At 43.4% G+C, this 19,567-nt stretch overlaps 1 protein-coding gene across 6 annotated transcripts in view; it reads left to right on the forward strand.

The window, feature by feature from the left end:
- Window positions 1-19,567, forward strand: part of meiosin (meiosis initiator) — an 82,059-nt gene that overhangs the window by 50,808 nt on the left and 11,684 nt on the right. For 4 of the 6 annotated variants that reach the window (XM_087984125.1, XM_087984129.1, XM_087984127.1 and 1 more), the window contains 6 exons: window positions 1,487-1,601; window positions 2,201-2,295; window positions 7,904-8,047; window positions 12,111-12,232; window positions 13,613-13,816; window positions 18,748-18,971. In XM_087984125.1, coding sequence (XP_087840251.1) covers window positions 1,487-1,601; window positions 2,201-2,295; window positions 7,904-8,047; window positions 12,111-12,232; window positions 13,613-13,816; window positions 18,748-18,971 — 904 coding nt within the window. The remainder of the gene's footprint in view (window positions 1-1,486; window positions 1,602-2,200; window positions 2,296-7,903; window positions 8,048-12,110; window positions 12,233-13,612; window positions 13,817-18,747; window positions 18,972-19,567) is intronic. The other 2 variants (XM_087984131.1, XM_087984128.1) reach the window with 2 other exon arrangements.

Consider the following 19,567-nt stretch of genomic DNA (forward strand, 5'->3'; position numbering starts at 1 on the left):
CTGTTGGACGAAGCAAGTTTGCCAGCTGCATTGCAAAAGAGAAAGTCAATAACAGATTCAACATTGGTCAGATTGAGCTTGGGAGTCAGTCTTGCTGGGAACTGGTCCACAGAAGCAAGGGAACCTAAAAAGATGCAAAACTAGTATAGGCGTACCCTGAGTTATGTATCTGACTTATGAACACGAGCCCATTCAGGTGTATTATAATATTCATTTTAAAGTTCCAACATGTTTCTTTATACTTACAAATGGCTATTTTATGTTGTTCTACATTCTGTTACAACTGTGAACATACTCGAAAACGGAGCCCATTTGCAACCCAGGGCTAGCTGTACTATTTCATGGTAGCCTTCAGTAAGTTGACAATGCAATCTTCCTCGATTCTCCATTAAAACTTCAGGTTAGATGGTAAAAGGTTAAGTCTTAAAGTTAGTGTATCAGGCCAATAGTTTTGCACCTGGCTAGTTCCCATTGTTCTCCATCAGATATTCTGTGGTATTGGATAATTACTCACCCGATAAAGAGGAGGAAGAGTGACCAGTGTTGAGCCATTCTGGGTCAATGTCACATACTCAGCGGCTGTGCCTACAGCCTGTGTGTATATATCTCCTCACAGATCAGGCAGTCAACAAAGAGAGAAACTTCCAACAGAAGAAACACTTCTATCAAATTAAAATAAACGAAGGACGTGTGGAATTGATTTTAATACAATGTTGGCTCTCTGGGTATCCATAACTATTGATAAACGTCTCCTTGTAAATGTCCTTTCTCCATTATTTACATTTTAACTGTGGCATGGTGGCCAGCACTACTCCCTGATGGCACCAGGTTCACGAGTTTGATTCCACCCTCTGTCTCTGTGGAGTTTGCACATTCTCCCTGTCTCTGCGTGGGTTTCCACCGGATGCTCCATTAGTGGATTAAGCTGTGCTAAATTACCCGTAGTGTCCAGGGATGTGCAGGTTAGGTGGGTTAGCCATGGAAAATGCAGGGTTACAGGGATAGGATAGCAGGGATGCTCTTCAGAGAGTTGGCTTGGACTCGATGGGCCAAATGGCCTGCTTCTACGCTGTAGGGATTCTATGATTCTATGACGTTACAATGGCAACCAAGTGTCAGCTTGGCTCAGTTAGCAGCATTCTCACCTCTGAATCAGAAAGCTAGAATGAAGGCCTGCTTCAGGGCTGGAATGCATAAGTGAACCTTTAGGCATAGTTTGTGGAATCAGCGTTGCTTTGTCAGAAATGCCATATTTTGGTGTTGAGTCATAATGCCTGGGCTCCAGCGTCTGATTCATTCGTTCAGCTGGACTTTAATGATCCCATAGGCTGTATTTGAAGAGCAAGGCAAGTGTCCATAACTAACAGCAGTGCCAGCAAAATTGGCCTTTCATCTCAATGGTGATTGTGTGAATTGCAGTAATAGTCACAACAGCTCGTTAAGTGAAATTGTTGGGCTTTGGGTATTAATTTAAGTTTCACCACAGAGAAATATGAGACAAGCACTGACCCGCAGTGCTCCCCTGAAAACGAGGAGAGAAAGACAAATTGCAGTCATGAGTCCAGCGTCTATGATGCCTCAGTCAGCTCTTCATATATCAGGTAACGAAGATAATCTTTTGATATTAATGTGTCTTTTTATTTTAATTCTCTCTTCCAGTCTTGGAGGTACTGATTGACTTGGAACATCTCAGTAGACAACATTACTCTCTTGTACTGCTAAATGATCATCCATCACCCTATCTTTGCTGAACTCCTTTGGCTGTTTAAATTCTCACTGAAGTCTCTATATGGCCTCACTTTATCCTGGCTCTGTAAACTCCTTCAGCCATACAAATCTCCAAGATCTCTGCCTTCCTTAAATTCTGGCCATCTGCACTTACTCCATTTTCAGCACTGCACCCTTGGTAGATGCTCCATCAGTTGCTTCCCTTAGTTCTGGAATTTCCTTCCTGGACCTCACTGTGGCTAATTCATTATTTTTCTTAAACTCTGACCAAGCTTTTGAACTCTTTCCTAACGTCTCATTATGACACTCAGTGTTAAATTGTGTTTGATAACATATCCACAAAATGTCTCAGTGTGTTTTACTACATTAAAGGAGCTTTAGTAAATGTAAACTTTTGTTTTTCTAATGATTGCCCACAAGCAAGGGGCAAGTTAGAGGCTGTTGGTTATTGTGCTTTCCCACTCATTCACAGTATGAAAGACCAGACGCTGGTTCACTACCTCTCCTCTCACGACGAGGATGATGATGTCGACCGGAGTCCCTGGCTTCCACAGGAAACCCCTCAAGGTGTAACATTTTCTTTCTTCATGATTTCTGTGATCTGTTTAATTAAAAAAAACTGAGGGACACTGATTTTCTGAGCAGGCTGGAAAGCACAACAGTCCTGAGAAATGAATTTGTCAGAGACTAGATCTTTTGTCAGTTTTGGATTAATGAACAATTCTGGTATCCCTGCTGTAAGAAGGATGTTATGAAACTTGATGTGGAGGTGCCGGTGTTGGACTGGGGTGGACGGAGTTTAAAAAATCATACAACGTCAGGTTATAGTCCAACAGGTTTATTTGCTAACTGATGAAGGAGCAGTGCTCCGAAAGCTTGTACTGTACATCCAGAAAAACCTGTTGGACTATAACCTGGTGTCATGTGATTTTTAATGTTGTGAAACTTGAAAGGCTTCAGAAAAGATTTACAAGCATGTTGCCAGGATTTAAGGGTTTGAGCTATAGGGAGAGGCTGATTGGGTAGGGGCTGTTTTCCCTTGAGTGTCGGAGGCTGAGGGATAACCTTACAGAAGTTTATAAAATCATGAGGGACCTGGATAGGGACAATAGCTAAGGTCTTTTCCCCAGGGTAGGAGTCCAAAACAAGAGGGCATATGTTTAAGGTGAGAGGGAAAAGATATAAAGGGACCTAAGGGGCAACTTTTCACACAGAGGGTGGTGCGTCTATGGAATGAGCTGCCAGAGGAAGTGTTAGAGGCAATACAATTAAAAGGCATCTGGATGGGTATATGAATAGGAAGCTTTTCGAGGAATATGGGCCAAATGCTGGTAATTGGGACTAGATTAATTGAAGATATCTGGTCGGCATGGACGAGTTGGACTGAAGGATCTGTTTCCATGTAGTGCAGCTGTATGACTCTAGATCATTGTTAGTCTGGATAAATAATAAACTAGGATAATAATGGAATTTGTACGTTTGTTTTGAATGTCATACTACATTCAGTATTCTTACAATACCAGGCCAAGGTGAAACCTCATTCTCATAATTGGCTGTGAACCCCGTAGGAACTCCTAGCATTCTGTTACAGAGCAGACATGTGGAAGCAGGTAACCCAGTTGAATTAAGGCCATAAGAAATAGGAAAAGGAACCACCATTCAATCGGACCATGGCTGATTCAACATTCTTCACATTCATTTTCTTGCCTTTTCCCTGTAACCCTTGATTCCCTTCGTACTTAGAGTTATACAGTGTAGTCTTAGTATATTCCTAAAAATTATAAAAGAAAAGGGATCTTCCCATCTTCCATAGAGTGCAGAGAAGGTTGCTTGCAACCTTTGAGAAAGGGTTACACAGACCTGATTGTTTCAGCAGGGCCCTAATGGGATTACAAGATGAGATTTTGGTGTTGGGAGATCCAAGGCTACAATGCTTGGAGCTCAGATTGATTTCTGTCAGCCATGCGGCCCCCTTGAATCCTCATGTATATATCTGTAAATGGGTGTGGCTGACTGGAACTGGTCTCTGAGAGATGATCACTACGGCAAAAAAAGCCTTTGAAAAGGCAGACGTTCAATTTGTTTGTAGAAACCCTGCTCTTACATTAACTCGTGTTTCCCCCCGCACCTGGTCAAAAACACCTCACTTGATCAGCAGTTCCCAGAATCCCCAAATGTGTGGTCTCAGGAAGCGAGATGGAGACCAACTAGGAAAAAAATTTCAGCAGCATTCTCTGACAGCCAAGAGAAAAGGGACTGTAGGGAAGGCCTTGATAATTATTATAATGTAAATGATAAGGTGACTCTGACTTTGAAATTAGCAGTTCAGTTGACCAAAGGTCAGAAATGTTTCCACAGTATTTTGGTGTACAATAAGGTAAATTTTGTAATGATTATGTGGGATTTTTAGAAATTATTACAAGCGTTTTGAGGATTAAGTTCCATCATTTTGTCCATTTCTTCTTAGGGGCTGCGCAGCCATGCTTTATTGCTGCTTGCTTGCTCACTGGATGTAAAATGACCCTGTAGCATTCCTTCATTAGGAACAGAAGGTTGTCATTGCCACTTCCCTCTTGACCAACACCAACAACAAAAAAGATTAACATCTCACTTGTTGTTGCTGGAGTCATGCTGTGTGCAAAGTCATGCTGTGTGCAAATATGTTGCCATTTTTACTTACATAATCACATGAGCACACTATAAAGATTAAGTGTGATGCTCCTTGAACTATCATGCTTGAACAAAACAACTGTTTCCCTGAAAACTGTGTTCTTTAATATGCAAAGGAAAGTTTTTTTAAATTCACTAAAGGGCTAATGGCTAGTTTCCCCTGGAGAAGGTGATGGTGAGCTGCCTTCTTGAACCACTGCAATTCAATTGCTGCTCGCAGTGCTGTTAGGGAGAAAGTTCCACAATTTTGACATTTAAGGAATGACATTATCATCATTTCATAGTAATAGAAGTATGAGTAGGCCTTGTGGCCTATCGAGCCTGCTCCACCATTCATTAGGATCATGGTTGTTCTATCCATCATCTCAGCTCCTCCTGTCTGCATTATGCCCATAGCCCTTAATTATATTTCCAAGTCAGGAGAGGAACTTTATTTAAACTCATTCACAGGATGTGGATGTCACTGGCCAGGCCAGAATGTATTGCCCTTTTCTAATTGCCCCATAGGGCGGTTGAGAGTCAACCACATCACTGTGGATCTGGAGTCACGTGTAGGCCAGACCAGGTGAGGATGGCAGATTTCCTAAAAGGCATTAGTGAACTATTTGGCTTTTTTGACAATTGGCCACCTCTATTTTCATGGTCAGCTCTAGCTCTTAATCCCAGATTTATTCCCCATGGCGGGATATGAACCCTGGTCACCAGAATACTACCTGGGTCTCTGGATTGAGAGTCTAATGATAACACTACCAGGCTATAATCTTCCCTTACAGGTGCTTATATCCCCTTTCTAGTAAAGAAGAGAAAATGACACGTACTTTCAATGTCATACTTTATTTCTCTTATTTCTATTATTGGATAGCCAGCCAATACAATTCCCTGAATAGTGGCTCATTTGAATTGGAACTATACAAATGTGAAGGTTCTGTGCTGTGACCCGTAAGGTGATCTCAGCAATGGTACACATTGAGTGCCACAATTGTCCTCTGAACCTTTATGCTGATGAATCAAACAAAAATGTCTTATTGTTACCTTTCCTGACAGTTAGCCAGTCTATTTGCTGCACAACTGGACTCAACTGTATTTCCATCGTTCATAGCTGAATATCTTATCGCCAGGCTCTGGTTTCAGCTATGCAAATACACCATTTGACTGAGTTATCAGAGGTGACTGCATGTGGAAGTGTAAACCAGCGAGAGTCAGCAGCACGAGGAGATCAAAAAGATTCTCATATTTCTACAGCGCCCTTCACAACCTCAGGACATTACAATCTTCATGTTTTACAACCAACAAAGTATTTTTAAACAGTATTCATAGGAAATGTTGCAGCCCACTTGCATGCACCAAGACCTCACAGTCACGAATCCATTTTTATGACTGTCGATTCAGGGATAAATATTGACCAAGGCACCAGGGAAAGTTGCTGTGCTCTTCTGAAATAATGCTGTGAGACCTTTGCGATCTACTCGAGAGGCAGAACAGTTTAATGTTTTACCCAAAGGCTGGCACCTCTGACAATGTAGCATTCCCTCAATGCTGCACTAGGAAAGTCAGCCTCGAATTTGTGCTCTAATGTTTGGAGTGGGCCTTCAGTCTATGGCCTCGATATTTGAATGTAAGAATGCTGCTTGCAGCTCATGCGAGTCGAAGAGGGGAATAAAATTAAGGCACAAAATGGATTAATTCCCAAAGATGCATAGGACAAAGATGGAACAGTACAGCACTGGAACGGGTTCTTCAGCCCATGATGTTGTGCCGAACATGACGCTAAATTAAACAAATCTCTTCTGCCTGCCCTTGACAGTTGAAATCTTTCTTTGTGGTATTAGCAATAAGGCTGTGGATTGGTTTAGCAAAAAGGAAAATTTGCTGAAAAACACACAGCAAATAATTAAGAACTGAAGGACAAACCAGGGAACCGTAGACCGGTGAGCCTGACGTCATTGATGGACAAGTTGTTGGAGGGAATCCTGAGGGACAGGATGTACATGTATTTGGAAAGGCAAGGACTGATTAGGGATAGTCAACATGGCTTTGTGCGTGGGAAATCATGTCTCACAAACTTGATTGAGCTTTTGAAGAAGTAACAAAGAGGATTGATGAGGGCAGAGTGGTAGACGTGATCTATATGGACTTCAGTAAGGTGTTTGACAAGGTTCCCCTTGGGACACTGGTTAGCAAGATTAGACCTCATGGAACACAGGGAGAACTAGCCATTTGGATACAGAACTGGCTCAAAGGTAGAAGACAGAGGATGGTGGTGAAGGGTTGTTTTTCAGACTGCAGGCCTGTGACCAGTGGAGTGCCACAAGGATTGGTGCTGGGTCCACTACTTTTCGTCATTTATATAAATGATTTAGATGTGAACATAAATGTATAATTAGTAAGTTTTCAGATGACACCAATATTGGAGGTGTAGTGGACAGCGAAGAAGGTTACCTCAGATTGCAACAGGATCTTGACCAGATGGGCCAATGAGCTGAAGAGTGGCAGAAGGAGTTTAATTCAGATAAATGTGAGGTGCTGCATTATGGGAAAGCATATCTTAGCAGGACTTATACACTTAATGGTAAGGTCCTAGGGAGTGTGGCTGAACAAAGAAACTTTGGAGTGCAGGTTCATAGCTCCTTGAAAGTAGAGTCGCAGGTAGATAGGATAATGAAGAAGGTGTTTGGTATGCTTTCCTTTATTGGTCAGAGTGCTGAGTACAGGAGTTGGGAGATCATGTTGCAGCTGAATAGGACATTGTTAGGCCACTGTTGGAATATTGTGTGCAGTTCTGGTCTCCTTCCTAATGGAAAGATGTTGTGAAACTTGAAAGGGTTCAGAAACGATTTACAAGGATGTTGCCAGGGTTGGAGGATTTGAGCTATAGATGGAGGTTGAATACGCTGGGGCTGTTTTCCCTGGAGCATCAGAGGTTGAGGGTGACCTTATAGAGGCTTATAAAATCATGAGGGGCATGGATAGGGTAAATAGACAAAGTCTTTCCCCCTGTGGTGAGGGAGTCCAGAACTAGAGGGCATAGGTTTAGGGTGAGAGGGGAAAGATAAAAAAGAGACTTAAGGGGCAACTTTTTCACGCAGAGGGTGGTGCATGTATGGAATGAGCTGCCAGAAGAAGTGTTGGAGGCTGGTATAATTGCAACATTTAAAAGGTATCTGGATGGGTATATGAATAGGAAGGGTTTAGAGGGATATGGGCTGGGTGCTGGCAAGTGGGACTAGATTAGGTTAGAATATCTGGTCGGCATGGATGAGTTGGACTGAAGGGTCTGTTTCCGTGCTGTACATCTCTATGACTCTATGACCCTATAACTCTAGGTGAAGAAATATGTTATTTCATGTTGACACTCATCAGAACAGCATTTGATAGTTTCATACATTTTGAAGGTTTGCACCAAGGCTGAAATAGTACAGAAGATCATTTGCGAATATCATGCCAAATAATTTCACCCCAATCGAGATTTGTTAGCAGACTCTGATCGGCATAATTCTTTCCCAAGGGGGAGCTGCGATTCATTCTCCTGTCAGTGACTCTCTGGCTACATCGGGGCCACAGGCAACCCTGGGTTTGAGCCCTTCTCTCTTCTCATCTCCAGGGCGACATGTTCAACTTCTGCAGGACAGAAAGGAAAACCTAACTCAAGGTAAAGAGATTGTGCTAGTACTGTTTGTCAAGCCCTTCAAAACTTTGGCTATTTTGCAGTGCTAAACCCCACTCATGCCTTGATAAGCACATAAGCTCGACTAAGACATCTCCTCTCAGAATAAAAATTTTTAGAGTCATAGTCATAGAGATGGACAGCATGGAAACAGACCCTTCGATCCAACCCCTCCATGCCGACCAGATATCCCAACCCAATCTAGTCCCTCGTGCCAGCACCCGGCCCATATCCCTCCAAACCCTTCCTGTTCATATACCCATCCAAATGTCTCTTAAATGTTGCAATTGTACCAGCTTCCACCACTTCCTCTGGCAGCTCATTCCATACACGTACCACCCTCTGTGTGAAAAAGTTGCCCTGTAGGTCTCTTTTATATCTTTCCCCTCTCACCCTAAACCTATGCCCTCTAGTTCTGGACTCCCTGACTCCAGGGAAAAGACTTTGCCTATTGACCCTATCCATGCCCCTCATAATTTTATAAACCTCTATAAGGTCACCCCTCAGCCTCCAACGCTCCAGGGAAAACAGCCCCAGCCTATTCAGCCTCTCCCTATAGCTCAAATCCTCCAACTCTGGCAACATCCTTGTAAATCTTTGCATTTAAAAAATAAATTGGGATTTCTTATAATACTTATTGAAAAGTTGCGACCTAGATTGGCCATGACTTGGAGCAGTAGTTCAATGTAGTATGTAAATCCAGCTGTCTGATCAGTTGTTTCAAATCAAAGTTTAGTTTCTCAGCACACCAGATCACGAGGTGCTTTTGCTGTTGGCTTGGTTCAGCTGGCAGAAAGTGACACCATAAGGATCATAAGATGGAGCAGCAGAATTAGGCCATTCGGCCTATCAAGCCTGCTCCTCCATTCAATGAGATCATGGTCAGAAGTCACATGATACCAGATTATAGTCCAACACGTTTACTTGCAATCACAAACTCTCAGAGTGCTTCTCCTTCGTCACCTGACGAACGAACAACACTTCACCTGGTGTCGTATGATTTCTGGATCTGTCCATCCCAGTCCAACACTGGTACCTCCACATCATGGCACTGCGATCATGGCTGATCTAAAAATCCTTAACGTCACTTTTCTGCCTTTTCATCACAGCCGTCGATTCCGTTACTGATTAAAAGTCTGTCAATCTCGGCTTTTAAAATGTTTAATAGCCCAGCCTTGACAGCTGTCTGTGGTAAAGAATTCCACAGATTCACTACCTTCTGGAAGAAGAAATTCCTCCTCATCCCTATCTTAAATGTGTGACCCCTTATTCTAAGATTAAACCCCCTAAGTCTACTAAGGATTTTGTATGTTTCAATAATGTCGCCTCTCACTCTTCTAAATTCCAGTGAGTACAGGTCCAATCTATTCAACCTCTCCTCCTTACCTGGTATAAACCAAATGAACCTTCTCTGGATTGTATGTCTTTCCTTAGATAAAGGACTCAAAACTGTTCTCTGTATCCTAGTTGTATTCAAACTAGTGACTTGAGTTGGAGGCCTGGGACTGGGATAAGTTGGGAAAATGGGAAATGAGGAAACTGGTAAAATTTACAAAAAGGGCGGCACGGTGGCACAGTAGTTAGCACTGCTGCCTCACAGCGCCAGAGACCCGGGTTCAATTCCCGCCTCAGGCGACTGACTGTGTGGAGTTTGCACGTTCTCCCCGTGTCTGCGTGGGTTTCCTCCCACAGTCCAAAGATGTGCAGGTCAGGTGAATTGGCCATGCTAAATTGCCCGTAGTGTTAGGTAAGGGGTAAATGTAGGGGTATGGGTGGGTTGCGCTTCGGCGGGAGGGTGTGGACTTGTTGGGCCGAAGGGCCTGTTTCCACTCTGTAATTAATCTAATCTAATCTAATCTTGTTTAGTTTTAGCAAAACCTTCCTACTTTTATGTTCCATTCCCTTTGAAGTAAAGGCCAACATTCCACTTACCTTCCCCACTGAACTTGGATGCTAGTATTTTCTGATTCATGAACATGGATTCTAAATCCTATTCTGCAGTCTTTCTCCATTTAAATAATGTTCAGTTCCCCTATTCTTCCTGCTGTAACCCTGACATTTTCCCACATTGTATACCATTTGCCAAGCTCCTGCTTACTCACTTAACCTGTCCATATCCCTCAGCTGATTCTTTGTGTCATCCTCACCATTTGCCTTCCCACCTATTAGCCTCCACTGTCACATTGCTAAACTCAACTTCCTCATCCCAAATGAAGAAATATGCAGTTGAAAATGGTCATAGCCAGCAACTTCCAATATGTACGTAACCAGTGAGCTCTCAATACATCAAAATTTTACAATTTCACTTGTTGTTTTCACACCAAGTGGAACTGAGACCTGAAACTAACACTGGTTTAGTTAAAATCTGCAATGAGCTAATGTTCAGGAGCATGTTCTGATTACACTATGGGTTTACTGCCATATCATTGGGTTCCTTTGTAACTGTACAGGTGCCGTACTCTATCATAGACACCAAGGAGTGGGGGTCAGTTTGCTCATTTGGTTCAATGCAAAATGATGCTAACAGCATGGGTTCACATCTCTATACCACCGATGCAGGCTTGCCTACTCACCTCATAATTGATGTGTAGTGCTGTACTTCAAACTTTATAAACAAGTGTCTTTCTCTATTGGATAGATATGCTTCTGGTCCCTCATGGATTATGGCTAATCACCTGCCTAACGATAAAGTGAAAGGCACTATAGACTGCTCTCTTACTCGAAAGAAATAACCAGTGATGAGTTTAACCTGCAGGTCATGATGCCTCAAGTAAGGGGTGAGGTTGAGCAGGCAGTTCTTCATGATAACTTCAGCTGCTACATATTAATTAAACCCATATTTTTGGTGTTATTCTGTATCACAAATCAACTATCCAGCTAACTGACCTGGAACTCACACCTTTTACCTGCCCTTTGTGTGAGGACACGGACATCCTCTAAGACAGGACAGCGCCAGGGATCCAGGTTTGATTCCACCCTTAGGCAACTGTCTATGTGGAGTTTGCATGTTCTCCCCGTGTGCTTTGTGAGTTTCTTCTGCGTGCTCCAGTTTCCTTCCACAATCCAAAGATGTGCAGGTTAGGTGGATTGGCTATGCTTAAAAAACAATTGCCCCATAGTATCCAGGGGTGGTTGGGTTAGCTATGGTAAAATCCCTTTGTGAGGTTACAGGTTTAGGGTGGGAGACTGGGTCTGGGTGGGATGTTGAATGGCCTCTATCTACACTGTAAGGATTCTATGATCCTAGTCTCTTGATACCTTGCTGTCAAGAGGTGGACACCTTCTCAGGACAATAATGGTTTGGTCATAAAAGGCAGTTTTGGGGTTTGCAAGTGCACAGCCTTCTTGAATTGTTGCATTTTATATGGCGTTAACGTTCCCACAGCATTAGGGGGGGGAATTGCAAGATTTTGACTTAGGTTTGTGGAAAAGATAAAGAGGGATGTAAATTTTCAGTGACTTGTCAGTGCAGTGCACCTGATCACACCTTAATTTTAATTTTAATTTGTTGAAGTCTTCAGGTATTCATCTGTACTGGTAATGAAATCTGAAATTTAAAGCTGGTCGCAGTAATGGTGACCGTGAAACTATGATTGAGTAGAATAAAAAAGTTAGTTGACTAGTTTTTCATAAGGAGAGGAAATCTGCCATCCTTAACAAGTCTGGCCGACATGTGACTCCAGACCTACAATAACGTGGCTGACATTTAACTGCTCCTGCAAGCTACTCAGTTCAGCCCTTCCAGTGACACCCACATCCCATTAACAAAAGTTAAACAAAGAAGGGGACTTGATAGTTCTCCCTCACAGGTTGACTACCCAGTAAGTGTCAGCTGTGTCTCAGTTGGTAGCACTCTCACCTCTGAGTCAGTTAGCTGTGACTTCAAGTCCCAGGGATTTGGGCTCATAATCCGAAGCTGACTGCATATGCTCTGAGCTGTTTCACTTGCTGACGTCTAACATTTTGTTTTCTGACTGACTTACGCATTTTAGACTGAAAAGCAAACCTGTGATTTCCTGCCACAACCTTGTAACTTTCCTCCTTGCAGCCTTGTTTGCAACAGTGTGTCTGAGCCCTGAACTCCCAGCCAACAGGCCTGGAGACTTGAAGCTGCCGAATGCAGGTCAAAACCAGCAATATCTGAACAGCTACTGGAATCTCACTTTGAAGGTACTAACTCCATGAGACTGGCGCAAGCTTTTCGAATATAGTATCGACATTTTGTTTTCAATATCTCACAATCCCCCTTCTCAACTCCAGCCCTTACCTTTACTCTTCTGAAGACACTGACGTCTGGGTGATGCTCTCTCTTCTTAGTCAGAAGGTCATAGGTTGAAGTGCCATTTTGGAAACTTGAGAACGTATCTAGGTTGACACTTCCAGTTTGTACTGAAGGAGTGCAGCACTATTTGGGGTGCTGTTTTTAAAACAAAACTTTAAACTGTCCTTCCAGGTTGACACAAAGGATTCCACGGCACTACGTTGAAAAAGAGCGGGGGTCTGCTCCATCGTGTCCTGGTCAATATTTATCTCTCAATCAACATTGCTAAAAACAGACGATCTCATTCTTGTGAGATCTTGCTGTGCACATTTGGTTTTTCCTGGATGGTGATTAACATGGCCTGATCGATTAGAGCTCTTGCCAGTCCATTGTTATCCCAGTCATTACTCTGGGCAAATTCAGCTCACTCAGAGGAGAATGGCAAACCCATCAGGAACTGTCCTTGATCTATCTGTTGCAGGTTTTATTGATTCATGATGAACTTGAAAGTTCTGTTGTGTGTGTACCACTGTTTTAGTGCTGAAACATTCAAGCCTGCAGGTTGTGAGATTGATTTTTAGTATGCGCAGATGTAGGGTGCACGGTCACTCAGTGGTTCGTGCTGCCTCACAGTGCCAGGGATCTGGGTTTGATTCCACCCTCGGGTGACTGTGTAGAGTTTGCACCTTCTCGCTTTGTCTATGTGGGTTTCCTATGAGTGTTACTCCCACAATCCAGAAGTATGCAGGTTAGGAGGGTTGGCCATGCTAAATTGTCCATAGTGTCCAGGGATGTACAGGCTAAGTGGATTATTCAGGATTTCAGGGATAAGGTAGGGGGATGGGTCTGGGTGGGATGATCTTCAGAGGGTCAGTGTAGACTCGATATGCTGAAGTGCCTGCTTCCACACTGTAAGAATTCTGTGATCTAAAGTACCTTTTGTACCCTGAATGAGACGGGAAAAAAAATTGGGCAGGTTTCACGCTCCTAATGACTCCTGCTGGGATGTGGGTATTTGGAAAGACAAAATGGGATTTGGGTGTGAACCTACCCATTGTCAAATTGCCTACTAATAATCACCATGAAGAATGGACACTGGGGTGACGTGGGGAAATCGCCCGGGGAGCAGCTAGAAGCAGTGTCTTCAGGGAAACTGAGGAAGGGAAGGTATTGAGAAGCTGAGCTTCCCACTGCGAGGTACGGGGTGGGTGTTTAGGGGCGGGGACATGATGGCATCAAGGAGCTGGTGCTGTAGATGATGGATATCTTTCTTGCTTTGCTCTACCCAGGACGATCCAGATCAAATTGTGCCAGCAACTCCACCGATGACCTGTGACTCATTCCAGTCAACCTTCATTTTTGACCACTGTTATCTCCCACACAGCGAGACGAGTCGAACAGACTCCAGCCAAGCTGACAGTACATCCTCAGGGGACAATTCCTGCCAGATTTGTCCAAGCTTAGAGAAGTGGGAGAGACATCTTCTGCAGGAGGTAACTAACTCCATCATGATCATCCCTCCTTCGTACAGACACTTATGTATAGTTATATTCTTATGCTGGTCAAGGTAATTTTAAACCAGTCCCAAAGTCTGCCAAGTCAGATGCATCATTGCTTAGATGGAGAGTAAATCTTCCTCAGAACTGCCCCAACAATATACCCAAGCCAGCTTCAGACTGTAATAGTGCAAATCTTGCTTCTTGTGTCAGAACGTTGTTGGTTCAAGTCCCACGCCAGCCACTTGAGTGCAAGTTGACATTCCAGAGTAATGTTGAATTGTCTGAGATGCCATCTTTTGGAAGAGATGTTAAAGCTGAGCCTGCCCTCTTACTGCATTTAAAAGAGCCTATTTCAAAGGCAAGTCCTAAAACCCACACCATTAAAACCTATTTATCGATCATTATCTCATTGCTATTTGTGGAAACTTGCTGTGCACAAATTGGCTGTCACCCTTAACATGATCACAGTGACAGCAGTTCAGATGTACCTCTTTATCTTTATGGAAACTTGCAACCAATTGAGAAATATTTATGGAAATACATATTTTTTTAAATTTCTCTCACCTATTCTAAGTCTTTTCTAAATGAAACTGCCTTTTAGCAGTATCTTGGCATTGTGTTGCAAGCATTGAACTGCTCATTACTCTGACTAGAATTTAACCTAAAATGAATGCAAAATGCTGCGGATGCTGGAGATCTGAAATAAAATCAGAAAGTGCTGGAGAGACTCAGCAGGTCAGGCAGCATCTGTGGAAAGAGAAACAGAGTTCACTTTTAGCATCAATATGACTCTTCTTTGGAACTCATTTGGGTTCAGGTCATACAGTCATAGACATGGACAGCAAGGAAACAGATCCTTCGGTCCAACTCGTCCATGCCGACCAGATATCCTATATTAATGTAGACTATTTGCCAGCATTTGGCTCATATCATAAACGCTTCCTATTTATGTACTCATCTGGATGCCTTTTAAATGTTGCTGTTGTACCAGCCTCCACCACTTCCTCTGGCAGCTCATTCCATACATGTACCACCCTCTGCATGAAAAAGTTGCCGCTTAGGTTTCTTTTCAATCTTTCACCTCTCACCCTAAACCTATGCCCTGTAGTTCTGAACTACGCTACCCTGGGGAAAAGATCTTGGCTATTCACCCTATCGACTCCCCTCATGATTTTATAAACTTCTATAAGGTCACCCCTCAGGCCTCTGACGCACCAGGCAAAACAGCCCCAGTGTATCCAGTCTCTCCCTATAGCTCAAACCCTCCAACCCTGACTACTTCCTTGTAAATCTTTTCTGAACACTTTCAAATTTCACAACATCTTTCCTGTAGTAGGGAGACCAGAATTGCACACAGTATTCCAAAAGTGGCCTAACCAATGTCCTGTACAGCAGCAACTTGACCTCTCAACACCTATACTGAAAATGTGTTGCTGGAAAAGCGCAGCAGGTCAGGCAGCATCCAGGGAACAGGAGAATCGACGTTTCGGGCATAAGCCCTTCTTCAGGGGGCCTTATGCCCAAAACGTCGATTCTCCTGTTCCCTGGATGCTGCCTGACCTGCTGCGCTTTTCCAGCAACACATTTTCAGCTCTGATCTCCAGCATCTGCAGACCTCACTTTCTCCTCTCAACACCTATACTCAATGCACTGGCCAATAAAGGAAAACATACTAAACGCTTTTTTCACTATCCTATCTACCTGAGACTCTACTATCAAGGAGCTATGAACCTGCACTCCAAGGTCTCTTTGTTCAGCAATACTCCCTAAGGCCTTACCATTAAGTGTACAAATCCTTCCCTGACTTGTCTTTTGTAAATGCAGCACCTCGTATTTTTCTAAATTAAACTCTATCTGTCACTCTTCAGCCCTTTGGCCCATCTGATCAAGATTCTGTTGCACTTTGAGGTAACCTTCTTCACTGTCCACTACACCTCCAATTTTGGTGTCATCTGCAAACTTACTAACAATATCTTCTTTATTCACAACCAAATTATTTATATAAATGATGAATAGCAGTGGACCCAGCACCGATCCTTGTGGCACACCACTGGTCACAGGCCTCCAGTCATAAAAGCAACCTTCGCCACCACCCTCTGTCTTCTACCTTTGAGCCAGTTCTGTATCCAAATGGCTATTCTGAAGAAGAATCATATTTGACTTGAAATGTCACATTTGCTGCCAGACCTGCTGAGCTTTTCCAGTGATTTCTGTTTAGATTCATCCCTGGATCTTTAAAGTGAAAGGCCAGCATCTAGCCTTCCTCTGCTTTTGATTATTCATACATTTGCTGACTATGTTGTTGAAGTGAGTGTCTTGATATCACTTCTCAGTCATGGTTCAAACGCAGTCTTGCTTACTGACTCAACAGCTTTAACCATCCCCTAAGTTTGTTGCATGAACTGAGTTTTACATATTCTCCATTCAATTGAATTGTCAGTCGTGTAACAGAGTTGCATAGTATTGCAGAATAATGTGCTGCTGAGGCATGTAGTGAGTAATGGGTCTTGGTCCCAGTTCTGTGAACACCCTGTGCCAAGAGGAATTATGTAGCAGAGCACAGTTCAAAGCAAAGTGGCAAAAGAAGCAAAATGACATGAGAAACAGCTTTTCCACAAGTGGTTAGGGTCTGGATCGCACCCACTGCCTGGGAGTGTGGTGGAGGCAGCTTCAATCAGAAGTTCAAAAGGGTTCAAAAGTTATTATCTGAAAAGGAGCAATGTGCAGGGCTATGGGGAGAAAAAAGAATTTCAAGCAAATATAGCTTTTTCAGAGAGCCACTGCAGACTCATATGGGCTGAATGTTTGCCTTCTGTGCTGTAACAATTCTGTGAACCACAAGTGACTCCTTGCAAACTGTTTAGAACATTTAGTTAGCATAGATCAAAGTCATTGAGATAATAGTGGTTAGGCCTGTGACAACACCACATTAGAGTCACCTTTTTCATTCTCATTTCTCAGTCTTTCTCTGTTTCCTTCAATACCTTTATCTTAAATGTCAAGTTTGACTCAGCTTCAGCAGCTAAACACAGTAATAGTTTCAGAGTCAGTAACTCTTTGCATGAAATCAGACACATTCTAAACACCCCTTTTTTCAGTAATATAATCAGAGAATCTTTTCAGAGCAACATGGGGACAGTCAGCCCATTGCAGTTAACTCATGCCCTCTAGTTCCTGCTTTACAGAGAAAAATCTTTCCATATCTTCCTGATCAAACTCCCAAACCTTTCATCTGATCCATTAGACGGTTATCCACTGAATATAGCCCTGTCCTGTTAAGTCTTGATTGGCTCAAATACTGGGAAAATGCTCTTGATTATGATTTGGAGACAGAATGGAAGACACTGCTCGTGATAATCATAGAATCCCTACAGTGGTCCATCGAGTGTACACCAACCTACCAAAGAGCATCCTACCCAGACCCACCCACTTTCCCTCTCCCTTTGACCCTGCATCTCCCATGACTAACCCACCTATCCTGTACATCCCTGGTCACTGTGGGGCCAATTTAACATGGCCAATCCATCGTAACCTACACATCTTTGGATTGAGGAGGAAACCGGAGCACCCAGAGGAAACCCACACAGAGGCGGAGAGAATGTGCAAACTCCAGACAGGCAGTTGCCTTATGCTGGAGTCAAAGCCGGGTCCCTGGCGCTGTGAGGCAGCAGTGCGAACCACTCAGCCACCATGCCACTCAGCCTTGGAATTATTGGGCACAACTATCTAATAACTTTTCTTACTGTGGGGGTGAGCAGGTGAGATGGTGATGAACACTTTGCTTCCACTGGCGAGATAACTCAGTAGATTGCCCAGCATTCAGATTGTTAAGAGCTACCAAGCGAGCGATTTCCAACCAGTGAGAGGCTGGCAGCTTCTGGGTCCTGAAGTCCATTGGTCGTGCCTACATCTCTGGGGATCCAGCGGTGAGAACAAAATTCTTATTATTTTCTTCTTTGTTGTGGGTAGGGGACTGGCTTTCAGAAGCCATGCTTGTCTACTAGGCAGACGTCTGATTGCCTCACCTCTGCTAACTCAGTATGCAGGTGACCCAGTCAGGAAACTAACCACTCTTCCCACTATCAGAGAGGCAGCTGACCGGCAAGTGGTGAGTTGAGAACCTTGAGATATTAATTGGCCTCTTGAGTTCTTGGCCAGTCAAGAGACCCATCCATGGACCTTTCCACCCAACAGTTAATTGCGGGTGAGAACTGAGAAGAGGATGAGTTTCTCTCCAGGGCTTACTTGCCCAGTTATTTTCGCTGTTTGCCATTTCCAGAGGGGGGTAAATTCCACCTGCAGAATGTTTCAGCACAGAAGAAGGTCAGTGAAAGAGCTGTGCACATTGTCTCATGTTTTCCCAAGAGCGCTGACTTTTAAATTTTATTTTCATGCATATATCCACACTCCTTTTGAAAGTTGCCATTGAGTCTGCTTCCACCAATCTTCAGGCAATGCATTCCAAATCATCCCATTTGCTGCATGAAAAGTTAATTGGCACCTCATCACTCTTTTCTGCTTTTATCTAAAATTGTGTCCTCTTGAGGTTGATTCTCCTGCCATTGTAGAAAGAGATTTTCCCTTATCTCATCAAAATTATTCAATCTTTTGAGCATCTCTGTGTCATCTCCTCTTAAATTTCTCTGCTGTAAAAGAACAGTTCTATTTTCTCTAGTCTCTCCCCAGATTTGAAATTCCTCCTCACCAATAGTAAATCTCCTCTGTAATGCTTTCCCTTACTTCCTAAAATGAATTGACTGGAATTATACACCGTGCTCCTTATCAGCCTGAACGTATGCTTTGTAAAAGTCTCACATTCCCCCATGTAACTGTATAGAGGTTTAGCAAATCCTCACTTCTCGTCTTTTGAAACTAGACTTGTGCTGTGGAGTGTAGCTAGTTGACTCCCTGACTGTCACCTCCAGGACAGTGATGAAAGCGAACGTTGGCTGTCCTCAAGTGATGACAGAGAGGACAATGACACCACCTGGACACCGTACTGCAGAGGAAAGATTTTACAGCAAACTGCATTAAGCAAACAGAAGCGTGGCAAGATACGTAGGAAGAGATGCTGCGCACTCCAACTCAAGAAGAAATGTGTCAATGGTTTCATCATGTTCTGTCGTATTAACAGGAGGCTGTACATCAGGTAGCTGTCCATCAGAGAGAATGAGAGTGTGATACACACCATCAGATAGAGGCAGTGTGTGTGTGTGGTATAGTCCATCAGAGCAAGGGAGAGAGTGTGTGATAAAGTTCATCAGAAAGAGGGAGAGAGTGTGCTATAGTCCTTCAGATAGAGGGAGAAAATGTAGTATACTCCATCAGAGAGAGGGAGAGAGTGTGGTATAGTCCATTAGAGATAGGGAGTGTGTGATACAGTCTGTCAGAAAGAGGGAGAGTGTGGTATAATTCATCAGAGAGAGAGAGAGAGAGTGAGAGTGTGTGTGGTATAATCCATCAGAGTGAGGGAGAGAGTGTGGTATAATCCATGGGAGAGAGGGATGGATTATAATACAGTCCATCAGAGAGAGGGATGGAGTGTGATACAGTCCATCAGAGAGAGGGATGGAGTGTGATACAGTCCATCAGAGAGAGGGATGGAGTGTGATACAGTCCATCAGAGAGAGGGATGGAGTGTGATACAGTCCATCAGAGAGAGGGAGAGAGTGTGATACAGTCCATCAGAGAGAGGGAGAGAGTGTGATACAGTCCGTCAGAGAGAGAGAGAGAGTGTGATACAGT

The sequence above is a fragment of the Chiloscyllium plagiosum genome, unplaced genomic scaffold (genome assembly GCF_037043375.1).
Source record: "Chiloscyllium plagiosum isolate Xiang-an unplaced genomic scaffold, Cpla_swu_hap1 HiC_scaffold_47, whole genome shotgun sequence".
Taxonomy (NCBI): Eukaryota; Metazoa; Chordata; class Chondrichthyes; order Orectolobiformes; family Hemiscylliidae; genus Chiloscyllium; species Chiloscyllium plagiosum.